General features: G+C 46.7%; 1 protein-coding gene across 1 annotated transcript in view; it reads left to right on the forward strand.

Moving 5' to 3' along the window:
- Positions 1-23,193, forward strand: part of CHD7 (chromodomain helicase DNA binding protein 7) — a 181,205-nt gene that overhangs the window by 141,335 nt on the left and 16,677 nt on the right. Inside the window, exons 13-25 of the mRNA XM_081111504.1 lie at positions 657-833; positions 1,782-1,925; positions 2,984-3,239; positions 8,695-8,905; positions 9,432-9,627; positions 9,937-10,104; positions 10,348-10,527; positions 13,371-13,481; positions 13,570-13,775; positions 16,431-16,630; positions 17,358-17,517; positions 21,944-22,033; positions 22,503-22,606. Of these exons, the coding sequence (XP_080967630.1) occupies positions 657-833; positions 1,782-1,925; positions 2,984-3,239; positions 8,695-8,905; positions 9,432-9,627; positions 9,937-10,104; positions 10,348-10,527; positions 13,371-13,481; positions 13,570-13,775; positions 16,431-16,630; positions 17,358-17,517; positions 21,944-22,033; positions 22,503-22,606 (2,203 nt within the window). The remainder of the gene's footprint in view (positions 1-656; positions 834-1,781; positions 1,926-2,983; positions 3,240-8,694; positions 8,906-9,431; positions 9,628-9,936; positions 10,105-10,347; positions 10,528-13,370; positions 13,482-13,569; positions 13,776-16,430; positions 16,631-17,357; positions 17,518-21,943; positions 22,034-22,502; positions 22,607-23,193) is intronic.

Genomic DNA, 23,193 nt, shown 5'->3' on the forward strand with positions numbered 1-23,193 from the left:
CTGTGCTGTTAACATTAAAAATTATTTGGTGAAGAAGGGAGAATAGTAATCCCTAAATTAGTTTTAAGCTCTAGGTAGTAAATGGGAGTTCTATGACTGGAAATAGGACAGAGATTTTTGTTTCACCTGTTTGTTTGCTTTAAAATCTGCCCTATAACTAATTAAAGAAGGGAAATATTGAAACTTGGTTTTTATATTTATCTTTAAATTTTGGAAATTATTATAATTTCTGTCCTAAGTGAATGTTTTTTGTTATATTGCTTTAAAAATAAATAAGTTACAAAAGTAAAAGAAAGGTAAAACACTTTAAAAAGTAAAAAAGTTTTTTTTTAAAGTTAGCTTAGTACACAGTGCCTTTGGCCTTTCACCTTTCGGAGTCTGTGGGATGTGACTAGAATGGGCGCTCTTGGTGGCACTTTACTGTGTGTGGCTCTGTAAGGAAATTGGATCAGAAATTTTACTAACAATTTTGTAACCTCCTTGAAAAAGGAAAGATTTTAAGGCCTTCTTATACCACAACAGCTTAAACCTCCAAAATGTGTGTTATTTAAAATAAAGATGTCCCCAAAGGGATAAATCCATGTCTTAACGTTCTGTATTCATCCTCAAAGTTGTTAATCTATAATGCTAGATAATAATCAGAGTTGTTTTTGTAGGGTCGAGTGATAAAGGGGTCCTATAAGTTTCATGCCATCATCACGACCTTCGAGATGATTTTGACTGATTGTCCTGAGCTGCGGAATATTCCATGGCGCTGTGTAGTCATCGATGAAGCCCACCGGTTGAAGAACAGGAACTGCAAGCTGCTGGAGGGACTCAAGATGATGGACTTGGTCAGTGATCATTTGGTGATTCCATTGAACCCAAATACAACTGTCACTGGCTCAGCATTCCCGCCACTCTGGGTTTGACTGATGCCTGGGGAGGGTGTTTGCAGAGTCTGTCAAATATTGTGATACACCCTCCCGCGCTTATAGTTACACAAAAGTGGCTGCTGTCTTCCTGATTCTGACATTGTTGGCTGGTATTCCTGCACAGTGATATCACAGCATACTATCATCGTGATACTTTACCTAAAATGAGTTTCAAGTAATTGCTAAACAGTTCTCGGTGTTGGATGTATGGAAGTAGGACAGGGGAGCTGGTGAAAGAGCTCGTAAACAGGAGGAAATGTTTTAAAGAAATACCTGACTTGGTTCAGAGACAAAGTTAGAAATAGCATCTGTTAAAAAAAAGTGATTGTGGTCTTTAAAACCAAGCCGACCCCTTTGCTAGTTTGAAATTTTTGAAGAACAGAATAGGTTTTCATGTGCTGTCTCGTGTAGAAGAACTTCTTTTGTCTGCAACATGAGTCATGCAGGAAGCAGATGGGGAGACGCGAGCGCTGTTGATGCAGAGAACAGAAAGTCATGGGAGCTTTATCTGAGCCTGGGGATTTTAGGGAAAACTTCAGCTCTGGGGCGGAAAAAGCAGACCCTTAGGGGACTTGCAAAGCCAGGGCACTACACTGTTGACCTAATGACCCCAGGAAGAGACGAAATGGCAAGACACAGTTACCACCAGGCCTGCAGTTCCAGGCAGGCTCCTCTGTGCGCATCTGAATCAGGGACCATTTTTTTTTTCTTGTATCTCCGCCTTTGTGCCTAATTCCTTTACTTTACATAGGGTGGGTGCAGAATTAGCTGCAGAGAGAAGTGGGAACATGGGTACCTAGAGAGGCTCTGGTTGTGAGAAAAGGCTTTTGTTCTGTCGTGTCACGGACTCCCCTTGCGTTCCTGCAGGAACACAAAGTGCTGCTGACGGGGACCCCGCTGCAGAACACCGTGGAGGAGCTCTTCAGCCTGCTCCACTTCTTGGAACCGAGTCGCTTCCCTTCAGAAACCACCTTCATGCAGGAGTTCGGTGATCTGAAAACAGAAGAACAGGTATTTCTCCCGTCTACTTCGTATTTTACTCATGCAAGTGAAGATGAACTCATGAAATGGCAAAGGAGTAATATTAAACTAGTGTAAAAAGGTAAATTATCTTAGTTTTGTCCCCCTGCCCCGTAGACAGGTGAGCTTTATATCTCCTTTCCTTGGAGAGCCCAGGTCTTCATGACAGAGGTTTTCTTGTCTGTCCATTTGCCCTCGTGAAGGGTTGTTGATGGGTAGAGGTGCTCATGTAATTTGCAGAGGCTGCTGTGCTGTTCAGGTTGGTGGTTTTACTAGGTCTGCTTTTGGGAATGTTGTGTACTTTTGGGGATAGTGTCAGAAGGCATGGAAATTTGTAAAGAGCTGCTTGCCTCCTGGATTTTTAAGGTCTAGTCTTAATCTCTTCTGTTAAGTTCAAAGTGAAGTCCGTTTTTTTTGTTTCACTTTTTTCCTAAAAACTCTCTGGTGTGCTGTCCCCTAGTGCCAGTCACCAGAAAAGGGGGCTGGAGGGAGACACCTCTGATTGCAGGACTGGCCACCTCCTGGCTTATTCGCTGTTTCTGGAAAGCAAGAGAACTCAAGCAGAGGCCCCACCTCCTCCCCGGACACAGTCTCTTCCCTCCCCCTCATCATCGCCACCGCTCAGGACAAACAGAATTGAAAGGAAATGAGTAGATTTGGTTCTTTTCTGCTGTGTCCCTGTCAAGCCTCCTGGTTGAGTGGTCCATTTGGCATCAGATCGTTCAACCTTCATGCACTTTTGTTATGAAAACTGGAAGTTTCCTGCCTTCATAACCTTCCTGGGCTTTTTAAAAATGGAATTTATTGGGGTGACATTGGTTAATAATGTTATACAGGTTTCGGGGGTACAGTTCTACAACACATCATCTGTATACTGTACTGCCTGTTCACAACCCCAAGTCAAGTCTCCTTCTATCCCCTTATTGGGCTTTGACACATGAAAGTGAACGGTAAACCAGTAGGATGATAATCCTGCTTTTTCTCATTAGGATATGTGTTAAGGTGCAAGCAAGTCATGATATCAGTATTTACTTAAGGTCCTTTTTTAGGTGCAAAAACTCCAGGCTATTCTAAAGCCGATGATGTTGAGACGTCTCAAGGAGGATGTAGAAAAGAACTTGGCCCCCAAAGAAGAAACTATCATTGAAGTTGAGCTAACAAACATTCAGAAGAAGTATTACCGAGCCATCCTTGAGAAGAATTTTACATTTCTTTCCAAAGGTGGTGGTCAAGCTAACGTACCTAACCTTTTAAACACTATGATGGAACTACGCAAGTGCTGCAATCATCCGTACCTTATTAACGGTAAGCCTGGCTGTTGGTAAACTTATTTCATATCATTCAAAGCGCCAGAGATCCTTTCCTCCCTCCAGACTGAGGACTTTACAGGTTGTAGTCATCACTGTATCCTGACGCCTCAGTGTGGCTTTCACCCCTCCCTGTCCTCTGTGCTGCCTCCTTCTGTGGTGTCTGAAGGCAAAGACCATAGCCCCTGCCGGTCCCTCCCTGAAGTAGGACCTCACCTCATCTTTCTCCTGCATCCTGCATCCTTTCTCCTGCATCTGTCTCACTCGTTGAAAGGAGGTGTTAGTGCCCCATGGCTTAAAAGTGTTCACAGTTAAGGAGAACTTAGCCCCTGGGATTTTCTTGCTCTGTGTGTGTGTGTGTGTGTGTGTGTGTGTGTGTGTGTTGTTTTAATCAGAGAAGTTAGAGAGGAACTTTGGTGTGAGAGGCAGAGATTTATTGTCTGAAAACTTTGATCAGAGAAAATTTCTAGAGACTTTTAGCTCCAATTCCCTAAGAATGAGAGATTATTTTATGGCTTTGATAATAGTTTGTCCCTGTTGCTAATGAATACTTTATGCTCCTCCTGTCTTCTCACCTAAATTGATAGTGTTATATAACCAGCATGAGTACAAACCTGTATCATATACTTCCAAACATCATGAAAGGAATAAACATTTCATGCCTTTGTCGTGGACGAGACTTGGGAGAATACAAGAGCCTTCATTTTGTCGGGGGTTGAGATTAGGAAGCTGTTGGAAAGGGGTGGTGTGCAGACAGCCTACGGGGCTGGGAAGGATGTAGGCTGTCAGGGTTAGAACCAGGAAGGGCCTTACACTGATGTAATAACATGAGCAAAGAAAAGGAGTCAGGAAGACAAAGGGGAACTTGCCCAAAGTGTAAAGTCCATGCAAGCGACAGTGCGACGGCGAATGGAGACGTGCTGGGACCCTGATGTGGAAGCCTCGGTGCTGGGTGAAGGGATTTATCTTTAGTTCATAGGCATTGGAGGACCACAGCCAGTGTCTAAGCTGAGGGATCGTTAGAAATGCAATTCAGGATTATGAATCTGGCAACACCATATGAGACAGATGGGAGTTGGGAAAGATAGGCAGGTGCAGCAACCCGCTAGGGGGCTGGTGCTGTTGTCCAGGTGGAGTTAAGGTGGGGCGAGGAGAGCTGATAGCCTACTCACATGGGTGCTTGTGCTCGGTGACCATTGGCCAGCAATGCCGTTAGGTTCCTTTCCAGGGAGAAGGAACAAGCCTGCTTTGTCTCTATCACAATCCGTGAGGTTCACGAGCAGCTCATTTGAAGAGCTCTTCATCTTTTCTTCTTCCATAACTTACACTGTCAGCTGCCTCGGCTCCGGAAGGTCCTGTTACTACATGACACATGGCCCACCTGGGAGGCGGTCTCCAGTGGCACCTGGGGCCATCGCTGTGGGGGACAGCAGCGCATTTCCTTTTCAGACTCTGCTTTTAGCTTTGTCTTTTAAAGAGAGTATCATGTGTGATAATTATATGTTTTATGCCACCAACCTGCTAATCACCATGTGTTTAAGAGCCTGGATGGCCATTTATGGTGAGTGCCAGACAGCCTGTTCCTGAGTTGGGGAGATGGAGTTGGGGCTTAGGGCAATTGATGGTATGAGTAAAGACACACACACCCTTTTGCATTTAATATCTGGTGACAAGAAAATGAGGGGAAGTCGCCTCCAAAGGGAAAGAAAAGGTGCTCACAAAAGGGATAAAATGCTGCCAACAGGGTGTGTGGGGAAGGATGATCTCAGTGAAGGTTGCCAGGTCTCCACTCCCAGTTCCACTGAGTTTACCTTGTTTGGTTACGTGCTAATGCATGCATTGAGCATTGAGAGGCGGAGGTAGGGGGTGAGGGGGTGCTGGGGGGTGTTCTCTGTAGCTGATGCTCTCTGGGGTCACCCTGTATCTCTTATTGTTTGCCAGAGGCTCTTAGGACTTCTGAGGCTTGCATCTGTGGCAGTTGTTCCAACTGGTCACACCTTGAGCTCAGCCTCTGTCCTTAATTTATGAAGTGTCTGTTAAGCAGGTATACTTAATGCCTTTATGTTGAGAAATTGTACCCCCAAAATACACACACACAGGCGCACACATACACACATTAGGTGTCACAACTTCACAGGTGCCTTCTGTAGGTCTGTGTTTCACAGAGGCGGCTCCAGGCCAGTGCTGGCCACTCCATCCACAATCTGGAGTGGAGAAAAGACTGACACAGCGCCCCCCCCTACACACGTTTGCTGTGCAGATAAAGGAGGTTAAATTGAAAGTTGTGTCGGTGGTGGCAGAGTAAAGCAGCCCTAATCAAACTAACGCTCAGTTCAGTAACGCACAGTGTTTCTGAAGATGTGGGAAACAGAAACAGCTATCAGTTGAAAGGGGTAACATAAGTAAAGCAGAAAAAAAATTGGGAGTGATGGTAGCACACAAGTTAAATATAAAAGAAATGTTTGAATGTGTGTTAAGTGCTTACGTGGTTAGAACAATGTTCGGTGCACTGTAAACAGAGTGTTGCTAGTTGTTTTTTCTTGCTAAAAGTTGAGCAGGTAACTGAGTAACATAAATGGTAATACTATTTTGGGTCCAAGCTTTATTAGAATGGAATGTTCAATTTTAGGTTCACTATGTGAGATAAAAATTATGTTGAAAACTTGGTCAAGGTCCCCTAATGGTTAGGGGTGACTTGAGATGGTTGTTGTTACTGTTGGGGGTAGGAGGAGTGTAGAGAATCGTGAGCAGGAAGAAAACAAGACTGAAGCTAAGATGCCGGAATGAATTTCAGAGAGAAAATAGTAACTTGTTTTTTTTAATCTTCAAAAGAAAATAATTTCTTGTTTGGTTTTGGCTAACATAGTAGATGACATTGCAATTACTTCCCTTACAGTGCCCGCCTACTAGAGTGGAAAGTCTTCCACACTCATTTAAAGAATGTCTTTGATACCCATACACACACATTTTTAATTGTAGTATGATTGGTCCCTTAATTTAAAACAGGGCCAACACATTACATATTTTGGCTTCCCAGTTCATTTTCCGATTGATATTTACAACTAACTTCAAGGTAAATCTAACAGATAAACCTGAGAATTTGGCTGTGACATCAGAATGTAGAAGTTGCCTCCCTCACCTACACCTTCCTATGCCCCTTCCCTTTAGTCTAGCCGTAATAAATCCAGTGCCAATAGGGAATCACATAGGGAATATGTTTGCTGATGTTTTAAAATGAAGTATTATTAGTGTGAAGTAGCTGCCACTTAAGAACCAGAATTCATAACAAAGACCTGAATTGATTGGTTCAGTCAATAGTAGCTTTTATCAGGTAAGAAAAGAATATAATTTAAAATTTTTTGAATATATTTTAATTTTGATTATTCGTCATAAGATGAGAAATTACTGAAAAAGGAGAAAAGTTATTTTTTCATCTCTGTATAAATTTAAGATGAAAAATAATAAATTTCTCTACTAAATTGACTGAATTATTTGTTTTTTAAAATTTTTTACTAAAATAATCCAAACATGTCTGATATTTACTTTGTCAAAAATGATTACTTCATTTTTGAAATCTATTCATTGACCGTTAACTTGTTTTAAACTAAAGCTATAAAAAATTTTGAGTATAGATTATAATCTTAATGTGGACAAAATAACTATTCAAATATCAAAAGAGTAAGACTTCTGTCTTCCTGAGTTGCAAAGAGCTTATAATATATTATCACAAGAACAAACTTGTAACAACACCTAATGTAGTATGTGGACTTACGTCTATTTCTGCTGTCTGCCGAGAATCTTCTTGTCCTGAATATAGAACCTACATTTCTAAAGTTTATGTTTTGAAAAAGTTACTGAACTTTATTCAAGAACCTGCCTGCTGCTACTGTTCTTAAATAGCATTTTGTTTTTTTACATTTTTTTCTAGTAAAACCTTTGCCCTTTTTTTTTTTTTTTCACTTGGAGGAAAATCCTGCCTATTAGCCTGTCACTGGTGTGGAGAGGGGAGTGAGCGGCTGGCATTTCCTGCCGGTCCCCCTAGTAAGCAGTAACAGTGTGCTTTCCAGGAGGCCTTGGTGCTTGGGAAAGGCATTGAGTGGCTGTAATTGGCTCTCAGTGAGATTCTTGGTTGATTAATTATTAACATGCGTTATTTGTGCCCATGACCATGTCATAACTTAATTTGTACAAGGCCCTTAAATGGAAAGAGGGGCCACATTTGCTGCGTCGGCCGCCCTGACGGAAGGACCGACCGTCCGAGTGGCTTGGTGGCCTACCTCACCTAACCTTTCAAATCCCCCGAGGCTGTGTATCCCCTTCAGGTGCACAGTAGTTAGTCCACATGTTTACAACCAGGGGTAACAAGAGTGGTTTACAGTTTCTGACACGGTTTAAGGAGGGAACCAATCCCATTAGATGGGTTTGTTGGTTTGTATTTCCTAGAGAATAGGTGGCCGCATCCCGTCCTGAGTGGGAGGAGCTGAGCAGGCGGCCATGCCCTGATTAACCTCCCGGGAGGGGAGGAGGCCCGATGAGGCTGCCTAATTCTAGTTAAGCCACCTAAGCAGTAGGAGGCTTAGCCTGCTGCTCCCAGGATGAGGGTGGGTTTGAGGTCCGGGAAGGAGGTGTGACCAAGATGTCATTCTCTTGAGGCTTCTCTCTCTGATGCCCTCCAAATTTTTGAACAAACAGAAATAAATCTACATGGGGCTGTGATGAAAAGAGGGTTAGGCATAGAAATCTTACATGAACCAGGTATATTTTATTTTTCAAAGTTTTTTGAGCTTTGAATAATTCAAGATTGAATTGTTGTCCCTTATGAAATTATCAGGTGAGAATGACTATGGAAGGAGATTATAGTAGAAAATGTGTGCTATCCCCTAAAAAAAAAAAAAAACAAGAAGTCCCTAAAAAATATCCTGAACAATGAGTTCCCTTTTGTGGCAGTCCTTTGGGCTGTGTTATTGTACAATTATAAATACAAACTGCTGCCCGTACACTGTAATTGTTAGAATTCTATCTGCTTGTTTCTTGGTTTCAGAACAGATTTTGTTGTGTGTTTATATTCAGCCAGTAAACAGGTCTTTGTTTCTTCAGCCATTTAGGTTCCACATTTTCTGTAGGTACCTGGCCCTTGGCTTGTTTCTGCCACTTCTGGCCTGACAGTCTGTTGTTGAAATTCTGTTTCTACAATCAGCACACATTTGTTTGTTGTGGAAAATGTGGTTTTTCCCTCCCAATGCCTAAACGTGTTGTGCTGAAAACTTTGATCCCTTTTATGCTTTCCCGGTTTCGTGTAGACCGAACTTTGAGGGAGGGGTGGGTTCGTGTTCGTAAACATGAGCGCGGTGGTCTGGTTCCCACAGTTTGCCGTGGGCTTTGAAAGCTAGTTCATTGTTTTCAGTAATAAAAACCTTTTACAGTATTCATGTTATGCTGTCCAATCTCTGCAGGTGCTGAAGAGAAAATTTTGGAAGAGTTTAAAGAAACACACAATGCAGACTCTCCAGATTTTCAGCTCCAGGCGATGATCCAGGCTGCTGGCAAGCTAGTGCTGATTGACAAGCTGCTGCCAAAACTGAAGGCTGGTGGCCACAGGGTGCTTATCTTTTCCCAGATGGTGCGCTGCTTGGACATACTGGAAGACTACCTCATTCAAAGACGGTGAGGCCCTGGCTCCGTAAGAATAAAAAGGAAATTCAGAAGTGCCCTTGCACAGGGCTCGATGTGGTTCACCTTGGAGTGATACCTGTGCTGAAGCGGGTGGGATCGGACATCACATCTCTTTTTTAAAGGCTGTGGATGTACGCGGCAGGCGCTCTGTGTAATGGCTGCCGTAGGTCTGCACGATTTTGTGGACAATTTTGTTTCCCGTTTCTTTCATTTGATCAGGGGAGACTGGTTCTGACCTAAAATTGAAATTGTTTGTTATTTTACTGTTGGAGGTGTCAGCTATTTTTAGAGGTTAGATGTTTCAGTGGAGAGGAAGTAAAATAAAAATGTAATCTCTGGGCATTCGAACCAGTTGTGTGAAAAACAACAAAACCCATTTGCTCTGAAATTGCTTCTCATACATAATATCATCGTTAATCTATATCCCAAATTGTATTACTGTCTTAGAAGTAAAAGAAAGGAGCAGGTGTATTGTAGCGGTCTGTCAGGCCTCCTTGCTCATACTGACCTCTTCCAGGTACCCGTACGAAAGGATCGACGGCCGGGTGAGAGGCAACCTGCGCCAGGCAGCTATTGACAGATTCTCCAAACCTGACTCGGATAGGTTTGTTTTCCTCCTGTGCACTCGGGCAGGCGGTTTAGGCATTAATCTTACTGCTGCTGATACCTGCATCATCTTTGATTCTGACTGGAATCCTCAAAATGACCTCCAGGTAAACATGCAAGAGAATCTTCCTGATGCCTTTTTTTTTTTTTTTTTAAATTTTTTTTTAAGCCATTCTGCTGTGACGGAGAATCCCCGTCAAACCAATAAATTAAAGTCATGTAGTCACTCAGGCGGTATCCCATGATGGGGGCAAATGAACCAACTAGTAATCAATTTATTAATAATGTAAAAGCAGTTCCTTTGTGTGTTAACCCTCTTCGAAGCCGCACCTCTGTTCATTGGAACAGCAGATGCTCTCATAACTGACGACGGAGCCTTTCTTTCTTGGTAGCCATCAGTTCCCCTTTTCTTCCAGGCCCAGGCAAGGTGTCACAGGATAGGACAGAGCAAATCCGTGAAAATCTACAGGCTGATCACACGAAATTCTTATGAAAGGGAGATGTTCGACAAGGCGAGTCTGAAGCTCGGTCTGGATAAAGCTGTGCTGCAGTCCATGAGCGGAAGGGAAAACGCCACCAACGGGGTAAAGCCTCCCGCGCCCCCCCGGCCCCTTCCCTTACCCCGGCTCCCAGCTGGATGTGGCTCATAGTGAGAAATGCTCCAGCATCAGCTTGTTTTCCAAGCTCAGTATTTCTTTTAAGCACTATTTCCACCTCACATGTCCTTGTTGGAAGTTAGGTTTATCCTCCTCTTTGAGAAAAAAAAAAATTGTTTAGACTAAAAACATTTCAACTCTATATTATTTTAAATTCTCTCTCTAACACAGGTGCAACAGCTTTCCAAGAAGGAAATAGAGGATCTTCTGCGAAAGGGGGCCTACGGTGCGCTCATGGATGAGGAGGACGAAGGGTCTAAATTCTGCGAAGAAGATATCGACCAGATTCTCCTGCGGCGAACCCACACCATCACCATCGAGTCTGAAGGGAAGGGCTCCACCTTTGCTAAGGTGCGAATCGATCGGAAGAGGCAGGCTTTCTACAGACGTTTAATAGAGTCCACACGCAGCACTCTGTGAAGTGCTCCGGAGTTGCACACGGAACGTTTGCCTTCTTATCCCAAGTCAAGAAATTAATTAACTCCCTGTGGAGCTCCTCATGCATAAAAACTCCTTTGTTTGTGTTTTGGGTCCTGTTCTATCATATGGCACCGGTGGTCACTCTCACCTTGGCCTCAAAGCTGCTTCCCGGCTCCCAGGCTAGACCTTTACCTGTGTCCTTGGCCCCAGCCTCTCCACTTCTTGAGATCTGATTGCTGACGTAGCCTCTGCAACAACCTGGTCACTCCCATCTGCCTTCCCCTCCAGCTTCAGTGCCATAACTCTGCTTTCAGAGCTGGAATCCACACAAACGTCATTCGTACCAGTTGTCTCGCTGCGCCCTTTTCTACTTCTTTTTCAACCTCCAGCTGCACCCTCCCCCCACCTCCTCATCAGACCAGCTCCGGCAAAGGTCACCACTCAGAGCTACTCCAGCAAGCGCCCCTCTGAGGCTTCCCCTGCATATTGACCTACCTGCCCTTCCACACCCAGGCCCCACATACACTTATTTTCAATAGCTGTATTGAAGTGCAACTTGCTGACCATAAAATTCACCTTGGCCTTATTTACAGACTCGTGTAACTATCACCATCACCCCAGGAAGATCCTGATGCCCATTAACAGTCTTGTCAAGCGTGCGTGTGTGTGTGTCCCGCCAAATCCTTGGCCACCACTAATCTACTTTCTGTCTCTATAGATTTGCCTGCTCTGGACATTTCAGATACATGGAATCATGCAACCTGTATTTTGTGTCTGGCTTTGCTCACTCAGCACAGAGTTTTGAGGATCATCTGTGCTATAGCCCAGATCAGTACTTGCTTCTCATTGCTGAGCCGTGTTCCATTATATGTCTGTGCCTCATTTACCAGTGGATGATGGACATTGGGGTTGTTTATTTATTCACTAGTTGATAGTGAAATTTTTGGTCGTTATGAATAATGTTGTTATGAACATTTGCATACAAGTTTCTGTGTGGACGTATGCTTTTGTTTCTCTTTCGTGTATACCAGGAATGGACTTGCTGGGTCATGCGTTAGCTCCATGTTTAACCCTTGAAGAACCTACCAGACAGTTTTCCTAAGTGAACGTACTGGTACCTTTGCTTTCCGACTGGCAGCGTTTTTAGGATTCTAGTTTCTCCACAGCCTCAGCAACACTTTGTATTGTCTGGCGCTTTGATTACAGTCGTGTGCGTGAGTGGGATGTGAGAGCCTAATGGGTTAGAGCCGCATTTCTCTGATGCCTGGAGCATCCTTTGCTTGTGGCCCTTGTGTATCATCTTTGAAAAAATGTTCTAATTCTTTGCCCACCTTTTGAGTTATTTGTCTTTTTATTCTTGAAGCTTAAGAATTCTTTATATATTCTGGATAAAAGTTCCTCATCAGATAATACAATTTGCAAATATTTTCTTTTGGTCTTTTCTTAATGGTGTTTAATTTTAATGAAGCCCAATTAACCCCCCTTTTTTTCTTTTATTGTATTGTTTGTGCTTTTGCTGCATTGTCTAAACTGAAGTTAACAAAGGTTTGTTGTCTTCTCAGAGTTTTATAGTTTTCACACTTACATCCAGATCCGTAACCATTTGAGTGAGTGTTTGTGTGTGGTGATGTTGTAAGACCGGTTCCACCTCCTTTCTTGTGCATGTGGCCATCCAGTCATCCGGCTCCTCCTTCTCTGGGCTCTGTGGTCCAGCACCTCCTCCCTCATGTCTCTGCCTACACATAGACACCTGTTCGTTCACCTGATAACACCATTCAGATGCCAAAATTGGATGCTGCCGTTTTTCCTGGCTTCCTCCTTCTCCTTCATGCTTCACATTTAGCTAGGATCTCACTCCTTCCAATTTACCTTTTAAAGAATCTTTGTTTCTGTTAGAACTGTCTTCAGTCTTCATTATTTCCTCCCTAACCTACAGTAGCCTGTTCTACCCCATTCTACCCTCCACACTCCGACAGCGGTGCCTTTGCCTGTGGTGCTGTCCGTGGTGATGTCCCCAAGCAGAGTTGCTGTTTCCTCAGGATAGAGTTGGGACTCTGTTTACAGGACACGCAAGGCCTGCCTTACTAGCCTGCTGTTTGGCTTACTCTTCTTTTTAAAAAAATATATGTTGTTACTCATGTCAGAGAGGAAGGGTGAGGGAGAGAGATAGCAACATCCATGATGAGAGAGTATCATTGATCGGCTCTGCCTCCTACACACCCCCTACTGGGGGATAGAACCTGCAATCTGGTCATACGCCCTGACCGGGAATCGGATTGCAACCTCCTGGTTCATAGGTCGATGCTCAACCACTGAGCCACACCAGTAGGGCTGGCTTACTCTTGTTGATTCCCCTCACCCCTGGCCACAGGACACAGCACCTCTCTTCTCCTCTGTGCTTTGAGCTTTCAACAGTCTGTTCCAGGCATTATTTTCTAGAGAGCCTCTTCTCCCTTCCCAGCAATGCCCTCCCTGTCCCTTCGCCCCACCTGAACCTGGTTAGGGCCTTTCTGTGTGCATCCGTCACATCTGTACATACCTTTGTTACCTATGGTTTAATGTGCTGCACGGTCACCTTTTCTTTCCTGATCTGCCTCACCCCTGGCCTGTGAGCTACCCGAGGGGTGGTCTTTGTCCCGGGGCCATCGATGGTGGCATCTGGCACACAGTGGAGGAAGGCAGACATGTTTGAGTGAATGGATAGACGGGAGCTACTCTGCATCTTACCTCTGAGGAAAGCGTCTCAAAGTAACACATATTTTCCCCCCTTTTAGGCCAGTTTTGTTGCATCTGGAAATAGGACAGATATCTCCCTGGATGACCCAAATTTCTGGCAAAAGTGGGCTAAGAAAGCCGAGTTGGATATCGATGCCTTAAATGGGAGGGTGAGTGAGAATTTCCATTCACTCCCTATCTGATCTAACCCCAGGCCGCTCTGATAGAAGTTTCAAGTGTGTCTGCCGTCTGTTTTAGAACAACCTGGTCATCGACACCCCGAGGGTGAGGAAGCAGACCAGGCTGTACAGTGCAGTGAAGGAGGACGAGCTGATGGAGTTCTCGGACCTGGAGAGCGACTCCGAGGAGAAGCCCTGCGCGAAGCCCCGGCGGCCGCAGGACCGGTCCCAGGGCTACGCCAGGAGCGAGTGCTTCCGGGTGGAGAAGAACCTGCTCGTCTACGGGTAGGTCGGGCCTGTGGGAAACGGACTTTTACTTTAAAAATAGTTAGAATTCCAGTGGGCATAGGAAAGCCGTATCTGCGTTTGGATTTCTGTGGCTCCCGTAGTCAGGTGAACTCTGCAGCGACTGCGAGGGCCCCGGGGCATGTGGTTAACGTGCTCAGCGTTGCTCAGGTCCTCGAGGGTTTGAAGGAGCACGAGTTTGTCCCTAAGGAGTTAGGTCAGATCCCAGTTTACTTTTGATTATTAATAACTCAGAACAAAGTCTCAGAATTACGGCGTCTTTTCTCCTTTAGCTTCACATGAAATTTACTACCACAGTAATCTTTTTAACACTTTTCTGTTATAAAAATTTGTTAAAGGCAATGATCTCACTTACGAAGCTCTCCAACAGATGGTCGTTTCAGGTCTCTGAAGGTGTCAGCTCTGCGTCCCTGTGGCCCATCTCCCCCCCCCCCGCCCCGTGCTTTGCAGGGCGAGGTGCTTAGTAAATAGTAAGAGGTCTCTAGCCTATTGTGAGATTGGAGGCAAATTCCACTCAGGTACAAAACCGCCGCCAAAACGGCATTTCTATACATCTGACAATATCCTGTCTTCGATTGTTTTTTTCCAGTGAGTCATCATTAGTTACAGAATAAATACAAACATTCTGTTTCACGTAGCATACAGGGCTCTGGCCTGGCCCTTCCCATGGGCAGTCCAAATTCCTGTGAGGACAAACCTCTTCGTCTCCTTCAGTGGGCCGCGCTCTGTCTCATCTCTCTTCCTGTTGCCTAGAGCCAGCCCCTTCCACCATCTCCCCCCCGCACACACACGCAGGCTTGAGCTGCCCAACCCCTCCTGTCCTTGGCATCCAGGGTAGGCGTCCCCTTGGCACCCTGCACCAGAAAGTCTGGTCTGTACTTTCCACCACATTCAGGAGCATGTTGGTTTATGACAACGTAGTGGCGGCTTCTCTTGTCAGACACCCAGCCAGCAGCTCAGGGCTCTCGGGGCAGAGTGCAGTGCGGCAGACACAGTGAGTGCAGAGTCAGTGGCTGTGGAATAAATGAAGTTCAACGAAAGCTTGTCCTGTGTGTGGTCGCTGGGTCCCTTCTCCTATTGCCTGTGCAGGCTGTGTACCCTTTCCTGTCAGTCCTCACACAGCCGAGAGACTCTCCACCCAAGCCCTTTGCACCTACTTCCATGTTTCAGCTGAATGATCTAAGTTGAGAATTTTGCCGGTAGCTTTAGAAATGGAGCATATTAATAACTTTTGAAGCTAAGAAGTATCCTTAGGGCATACTGTATTTTAGTGAAGCCCTTCCCTCCTCCCATAGGCATCGCTAGGTATTGAACACCTACTATGTGCTGGGCACTGCTAGGATATTCTCAGACACCAGGGACACAGTTGTGAGCAGGACAGTCACAGCCCCACCTCAGGCAGGCAGGTGAACAGCAGAAAGCAGTAAATGGCTTGGCTGGGAGCTCTGTGCAAATGGAGGATAAAAGCATGTCTTCTCTTCTTTAAGACACAGCTCAGGTATTCTCTCTCTGCCTCTGGGCTTCAGGCAATAGAAGGAGGAATTCCACAGAAGGTGATGTGTATAGTCTGTGACTAGATGGATATCTTGAATGAGTCAGGGTAAGAGGGAGTGTTGGACCTTGAGTGGGGGGAGAAGAGGGTTTCTGGCAGGGAGGGCAGTGTATCCAAAGGCCTAGAGGTGAGGGCCAGCCTTGCAATTTGGGGGCTGAGAGAGGTTCATAGAAGCCAGAGGGGAACGAGCCAGGGCGAGAGGCAGGGCGTTCTGGGCGTGCACGGTGCTGCTCAGCTGAGACTCCACCAGCGGGAAGGAGGCAGCCTAGGGGCTCGGTCAGCGGTACTCTGGGGGAGGCACAGCTCAGACCGCATCTGCTTGTCTTTTGTACGTTCTCACTCCACAGCACATGGGAGAAAGAGCACAGCCACTGGGTTAAACCCGAGACTGTGATCCTAAATAGACAGTTCAGCCCCTGCAATGTGCTGTCTGCCTGGTTCTAGCCACAGTCCCTCCTCCACCCGTTTCACATGAGGACCTGAGCGTTGGCGGGACATTTCTCCTGTGCGTGCTTTTGGACTTGGAGTTGTGTTCTGTTTCAGAATGAAACCAGAGCCTGTCCACAGCCTCTCATTCATTATGGTGGCACCCCTTAGGGTTGATGAAACCACACTTCTCAGCCCTGACTGGGGGCTGTCACACCCACCTTGAGTCCCTGTTCATTTCAAATGGTTGATCAGCATCAAAGCATGTAAATCATGACTGTGCAGCATCGCTGTGAGAGTGTAAAGCGTCCAGGCCCTGCTTGCTCTCTCGTCTTCAGAGTGGCTGCCCGTCTGAGTCTGAGGGAGAGCCTGTGTCAGCCCGTCCTGCACTGAGGAGCCGTGGACCACAGCCCGCGCTAGGATGGGAGGCTTTCACGCTGGGCCCTGGGTTGCTTTCCTTTCACATAAATATTGCCAGGTTTTTGTTGTTATTATTTAGCAAGAGAAAAGAACCACATTTAATATCTTCATGTGCCTGGGAACCCCATAGACATGAGAGTTTTAACCCAAGATGCCCTAACCCCGCTGCCTGACTGTGAAAGTAAGCCCCGACCGACACTGAGGGCACCTGTGCATGCTGCATGCTTGCTTTGCAGCTGGGGGCGGTGGACGGACATCCTTTCCCACGGACGCTACAAACGCCAGCTCACTGAGCAGGATGTGGAGACCATCTGCAGGGCCATCCTCGTGTACTGCCTCACCCATTACAAGGGGGACGAGAACATCAAGAGCTTCATCTGGGACCTGATCACGCCCACGGCCGACGGCCAGACGCGCGCCCTGGTCAACCACTCCGGTAGGTTGTCTTCGTGCTGCAGGGCCACAGAGGCTGCCAGGGGCCTGGCAGCACAGCCTAGACCCCGTGTTTCCCTGCCCTGGATGCCAGATTGTAGAAAGCTTCTGTTATTATTACAATAACTAGAGGCCCAGTGCATGAATTTGTGCAGAGGTGGGGTCCGGCCAGCCCAGCCTCAATCAGGGTGGATCGGGGCTGGGCCTGTCTGGAGGAGGAGACAGCGGGAGGTTGGCCAACCAGTCTGCCCTGATTGGGCCCTGCCCCTGATTGTGGTTGGGGGGCGAATGGGGGTCAGCAGCCAGGGAAGGGACCATGGGAGGTTGGCTGGCTAGTCCCATCCCCGATTGGTGTGGTGGTGGCCATCGGGAGTGGGGCCGGCCGGGGGGCGGGGCTGCAGGAGGTTGGCCACCTGGCCCTGGCTCCTATTAGGGTAGAGGGGGCTATACGGGGCAGGGCTGGCTGGAGGGAGGGTCTATGGGCCAATTGTGGGGGGTTGGCTGGCCACCCTGCCCCCTGATTGGGGTGGGAGAGGCCAATGGTGGGGGGGGGGGCTGGCTGGGGGAGGGGCCATGGGAGGTTGGCCAGCCAGCCCCACCCCCCATCAGGCCGGTTTACTGGCCGCAGTGGGCATCATAGCAACCGGTTGTTCTGGTTATTATGGTGTTCCAGTCACTGGCTTTTTATATCTAGATAAAACTCATCATTATTGTTACCATTATGATTCTAGGTTTATCAGCCCCGGTGCCGAGGGGAAGAAAGGGGAAGAAGGTGAAAGCCCAGAGCTCACACCCAGTGGTGCAGGACGCCGACTGGCTGGCCGGCTGCAACCCCGATGCGCTGTTCCAGGAGGACAGCTACCGGAAGCACCTGAAGCACCACTGCAACAAGTGGGTGGTCCGGGGGCGGAGGGCTTGGGGGTGCCTGTGTGTGTGGGTGTACGTACATGCGTGTGGATGTGTGTGTGTACATGTGTATAGATTTGTGTGTGTGTGTGTGTGTGTGTGTGTGTTACTATTAAGCTGTAGTAACTATCTTTGCACAGCCTTAACTAGTTTTCTTCAAACATGATGCCAGGTCATATGATGACATACCTTTAAATGACTGATTTTTTAAATTTACTTATTGTTTTGTTAATCCTTACCTGAGAATATTTTTCCATTGAGTTTTAGAGTAGAAGGCGGGCAGGGGGCGGGGGGGAGGGGAGAGCAAGAGAGAGAAAGAGAAAGAAAGAAACATCAATGTGAGAGAGACACATTGATTGGTTGCCTCCTGCATGCGCTCTGACCAGGGCAGGGGAATGCATCTGCAACCAAGGTACATGCCCTTGACTGGAATCAAATTTGGGACCCTTCAGTCCAAGGGCCAGTGCTCTATACACTGAGTCAGACCGGCCAGGGCTGATTTTAAAAATTGTGATAAAGATACATAACACAATTTAAAAATTTTATCATTTGTAAGTTTATAATTCATTGGTATTAATTACATTAAAAATGCTGTGTACCCCTCACCACTGTCTATCCACAAAACATTTTCATTGGCCCCAATATAAACTCTGTACCATTAAACCGAAGTTCGCCTGCCACTCTTCCTCATCCCCAAGCCCCTGGCAACCACCATTCTGCATTATGAATTTGCCTATTCTAAGTACTTCGTAAGTGGAAATTTACAGTATATGTCTTTCTGTGTCTGGATTATTTCACTTAGCATGATATTTTCAAAGTTGGTCCATGCTGTAGCTTGTGCCAGACTTTTAGTCCTTTTTATGGCTGAATAATATTCCATTGTATAGATAAGACCACCTTGTGTTTATCCATTCACCTACCATTGGGCACTTAGGTTGACAGACACCTTTTGGCTGTTGTGAATAGGGCTGCTGTGACATTGTGGATAACTAAGTTTTGTTTTTATGTTATTTTTCAATTACAGCTTACATTCAGTATCTATAATAATAAAAGCATAATATGCTAATTAGACTAGACATCCTTCCGGACAACCTTCCGGACGAAGCCGGGGCTGGGAGGGAAGCTCGGGTCCCGGGTGCCAGAGGGAAGCCAGTGCTGGCAGCTGGGGGAAGGAAGGCCTACTCTTGCATGAATTTCATGCATTGGGCCTCTAGTTATGTTATATTAGTCTCAGGTGCACCTGTGGATAACTGAATGTTAACCAGTGTGTGTCGAGGAATATGGTTAGCTTTATACAATCCCATCTTCAGCTGACTGCCTGCAGGGGAGGCACTGGGGAATGGTCATGTTATTTTTTGCTTAATCGCGCCTCAGTTGTTTGGTCTTGTTTTGCTTACCTGATGAGCTGAGAACCGCATTCCTTACCTTTATTTCTAGAACTTGATTCTGTATAATTGAACACTATTGAATCTAAGTTTATTTCACTGCTTGGAGCTCTGCTAACCTACTTCTTAAACTGACATCTCCACATGTTGCTTCTTCCTTTGCTCTGAGCGCACTATTCAGTGTCATCAGTGCAGCTGCACTGTACTGAGCCCACCCACCGCCCCTTCCTGGCCGTGCTGCCTGGTGCACACCCCCAGCCTCTCCACGACTCCCTCTCCCTGTGCGTCAGCTGGAGCTCAGCAGCAAGGTCTCAGCTGGAGGAGGCAGGATATAAAGAAATGTATGTGCATCTCTCTTTAAAATTAGCCACCACAGTCTGAGCTCATGGTGCTGCAGTGTGCCTAGCCCTGCATATGGACGGTGTTTGTTGTCTGCCATGAGAAGTGCTGTTTTATCCTATTTCCCTAACAAGGAAACAGACTCGGGTACTTACGGTCCCTCCGCTAGTGAAGGGGCAGGGCCAGGTTGGAGGCCCAGACAGACGGACGAGGCTGGTGCCCTTGTCCTTGACCACCCCCCACCTCAGACGCCTGCCTCCTTCTCGGGACTGTCTCAGTGCTCACACAATAACCCTTGAGAACACCTGTTGCTCCCAGGTTGCCCTGACGGATGCTTCTCGCCCCTTTTTAAACGCAAATGTCTTCAGGGCCTCCCTTTGATGGCTGTCTTTAGAATTTTGAGTCTTCCAAACCATTCCCTCCAGCCATCTTGGTGCCTCAGAAACTGTTTTGTCATTACTACTGTAGCATGATAGTCCTGCCCCGCGTATACCTGCTGGAAAACGTCCGTTTTCTTGTGGTTTATGTGAACTTGGAGTGATTAGCCTCGTGAGTTCTGCATCAACCCTGGTCAGGTGTGGGAACAGTGGCTCTGGCCTCAGGTCCAGTGTGGTGGTGTCTTTGTTTTTTGTTTTAAATGTATTTTGATTGATTTCAGAGAGGAAGGAGGAGGGAGAGAGAGAAACATCAGTGATAAGAAAGAAACATTGATTGGCTGCCCACAACCTGGGCATGTGCCATGACCGGGAATTGAACCATGACCTCCTGGTTCATAGGTCGATGCTGAACCACTGAGATATGCCGGCCGGGCTTAGGTTCCCATTCTGATGTCAGTAACAGACTTCCATAGGGTGCCCTCCCTGACCGTGTGTGAGATGTCCTGTCAGACAGGTGTGAACTCCTTCAGGTCAGAGGCCACCTCCCGTTCACCTTGTAAACCTGCCGGCAACTGCCACGTCCTCCTCAAGGGCACTGAGCTGGCCAGATGCACTGGTTTGCATTGTTTCCTCTAGAAAAAATATGACATAAAAGCCTCCACGTAACAAATTCCTCCCAATGTAGAAAACTTTGTCTTTTACCAAAAGAAAGAGAAACCGTTAGGGTCGCTGCCACTGTACCAAGTTTCGGTGAATAAAAGCGAATCCAGCCCACGGTGGGGGTGTTCCCTGGTGAGCATCCTCTTAGGTTCTCAGAAGAACTGGCCTGCAAGTCCCCTTACCGGAGAAGAGGCCTGCTCTGCCTGTTCTTCTGCTGGGTCAGTTGGGCAAGCCAGTGTTAAATCTTATCAAAAGAGAGAAATAAAAAAATGTTACCCAGAGTGAGCGTTTACCTTGGAGTGTATTCAGATGTTTACAGCCCCACCCTTTGCCCGTTGGAGCCCAGGTTGGCCGGGAGCAGACTCCTGGTGGAGGGAGGTGCGCCTGTTCCACGTATGACCAGGAGTGGTCTGCTTTGGTGAAGCCGCCCCAAGTTGTCATTTGGTATTTTCAAGGACAGTTACCATGTCCTGAGAGACAGTGTGACGTGGTGGAGCAGAGGGCCTGCTCTGAGTGGTCCATGGTCAAGGTGACTCTGACCTTGGCTCTGCTGCTTGTCTTCTCTCAGTCTCCATTTTCACGTTTGAACATGGAAATTGTAGACATTGTAACTCGCCCCCTCCATCCTGGTGTCCTGGTGAAGAGGCAATAAGCGAGTACATGGGAAATGTGTGTATGTTGGGATTGCCCAGCTGGGCAAATAGCACTTGGTATTGTCATCTACTCACGGCCAAGGAGGCAGCCTCGGATATCCGTCCTGCCGGCCCACGAGGGCTGTCCGACAGGAGATGCCAGACTCCAAGCAGACTTAGGCCCTGGGGAGTTACCAGGTGGGCTTTATTGAAAGAAGTATGTTCAAAGCCATTGAGGAAATCCAAGTGAGATTGAAAAATCTGGCTCCTAGAATTCCAAGGGCTTTTAAACGCTAATTCCTTGAGAATGACTGAGAGCTCCAATGAATTAGACATATTTTAATCGCCTTTGTAATGTTTTATTATTTTTTAAGTGACAACTTAGGCTTCCAGGTAATATAAACCAGGAGGAATAAAAAATGGTTAATATTCCTTAAGGGAGAAGCTGAAGACCCACGCCCAATCGCCATCTTCCTTTCTCGGAAGCAAAGTTCTATAATCTGCAAAACCTGACATTCCATATTGAGGGTTTATTGTAAGGTAGTAAAACCAGATTTTATATCGTGTGTATTCCTACAACTTCTGATGTGCTTCCAAAAATGGCATTAAGGCAGCAGCTGAGGAAATTTTATGAGATAATGAAGCAGAACAGTTACTGAAAGCCATCTGCTCAGTTGTTTACAAACTTGCTTCAATACTTCAGAGGCAGTGGTAGGGTACGTGTCTAAACTTCACAAGCTGCACTAGGTAGGACGAAGTGAAGTGCGCCTGGGCTGGGCTGAGCTCGGTCCCTCTCTGTGCAGTGTGAACGGTTGCCAGGCAGGCCTGTTGGAAGCCAGCAGAAAGCACCACACAGAGGTGATTATGTGCCACCATCTGTCACGCTTCAAGCCTACCATACAGCATGGCTAATCAGCCTTGGCAGGATGATGGATGAACAGCAGCAGCTGCCAAAAGCCACTGTTGGCAAACAGTCCTGAAGTTAAGAACTTTTTCCCCCCTCTGCCTTCCTCTCCAGGGTCCTGCTGCGTGTCCGCATGCTGTACTACCTACGACAAGAAGTGATAGGAGACCAGGCAGATAAGATCTTAGAGGGTGCTGACTCAAGGTTCGTGCTCGCACGCATGGGTTCTCTGCCCCCCTGCCATCATCCGGGTAGTCGGAACACATCATGGATCGTGTTTCAAAACCTTCATAAGCCACGAGAAGCACACGTCCTGTTTTGCATCTCGAATGTAGTGTTTGTCCTATGAGCTTGGGGACGTGGCGAAAATCGGGGAAAGCCTGTGTGTGTGTGTGTGTGTGTGTGTGTGTGTGTGTAAAGGGGTGTGAACTAAATTACAGGAGTTCTGACACGACCTTTAAAATGGGACGCTGGTGCTAGCGTTCATTTCTGCTCAAGGTGGAAAGCGACTGACTTAAGCCCTTTGCTTTAACCTTTGCTCACTCCTCTCCATGACACCCAGGTGCTCATTGTGGGAGGGGGCACATGAGCGCGGGCACATGGTCAATTTACTTAGAGATTTTTAAAATATTGGTGTTTGTTTTAAATATCACACAAATGGTTGTCTTTACAGTGACGCTGATGTGTGGATACCTGAGCCTTTCCACGCCGAGGTCCCCACAGATTGGTGGGATAAGGAGGCGGATAAGTCACTCCTAATTGGGGTGTTCAAACACGGTGAGTGACGTGTCCGCTTGACCACATCTTGACCGCGTGGCCTTTTCTCTATTTAGAGCTCGTTGCATCCTCTCTTCCAGAGTCATAATATTAACAAGGATAGTTCCAAAGGACTGTTGGCATCGACCACTTTCCTGCACTAAAAATCTAATATGAACTGTAAATATCAGATGCTGTTTTTGAATGTTTGTTGAGTGTTTGAGAAGAAAACATTTCTTTCTTGGCTGTAAATAAAACCCAAACCATATTTGTTTTAAGAATAGCCCAACTGTCCTGGAGCCCTCCCGAAACTTTGCTCCCAGCACGGCTCCCGCGCTGACTCTGCCAGCCCGTGTCAGAGTGGACGCGGGCTTAACCTCTGCTATTAATCTGTACAAGTGCCTCCTGGGCTTTGTTCCAAGCAATATTTCACAAATGTCAGTGCTGAGAACTCCCGGCTCCCCCGAGTGGGATGCAGCCTTGTTAACTTTGAAAGGCTGGGGATGCAGAACTGGCATGATATATACAGTGAGCGATTCCTGATTATAATCCCAGCTCTCTGGAGGTCGCCGAGGTAGTCTCGGCAGCCCGGCCTGACTAAAGGGGAG

This window comes from Myotis nattereri (assembly GCF_964212035.1).
Source record: "Myotis nattereri genome assembly, chromosome: 17".
Taxonomy (NCBI): Eukaryota; Metazoa; Chordata; class Mammalia; order Chiroptera; family Vespertilionidae; genus Myotis; species Myotis nattereri.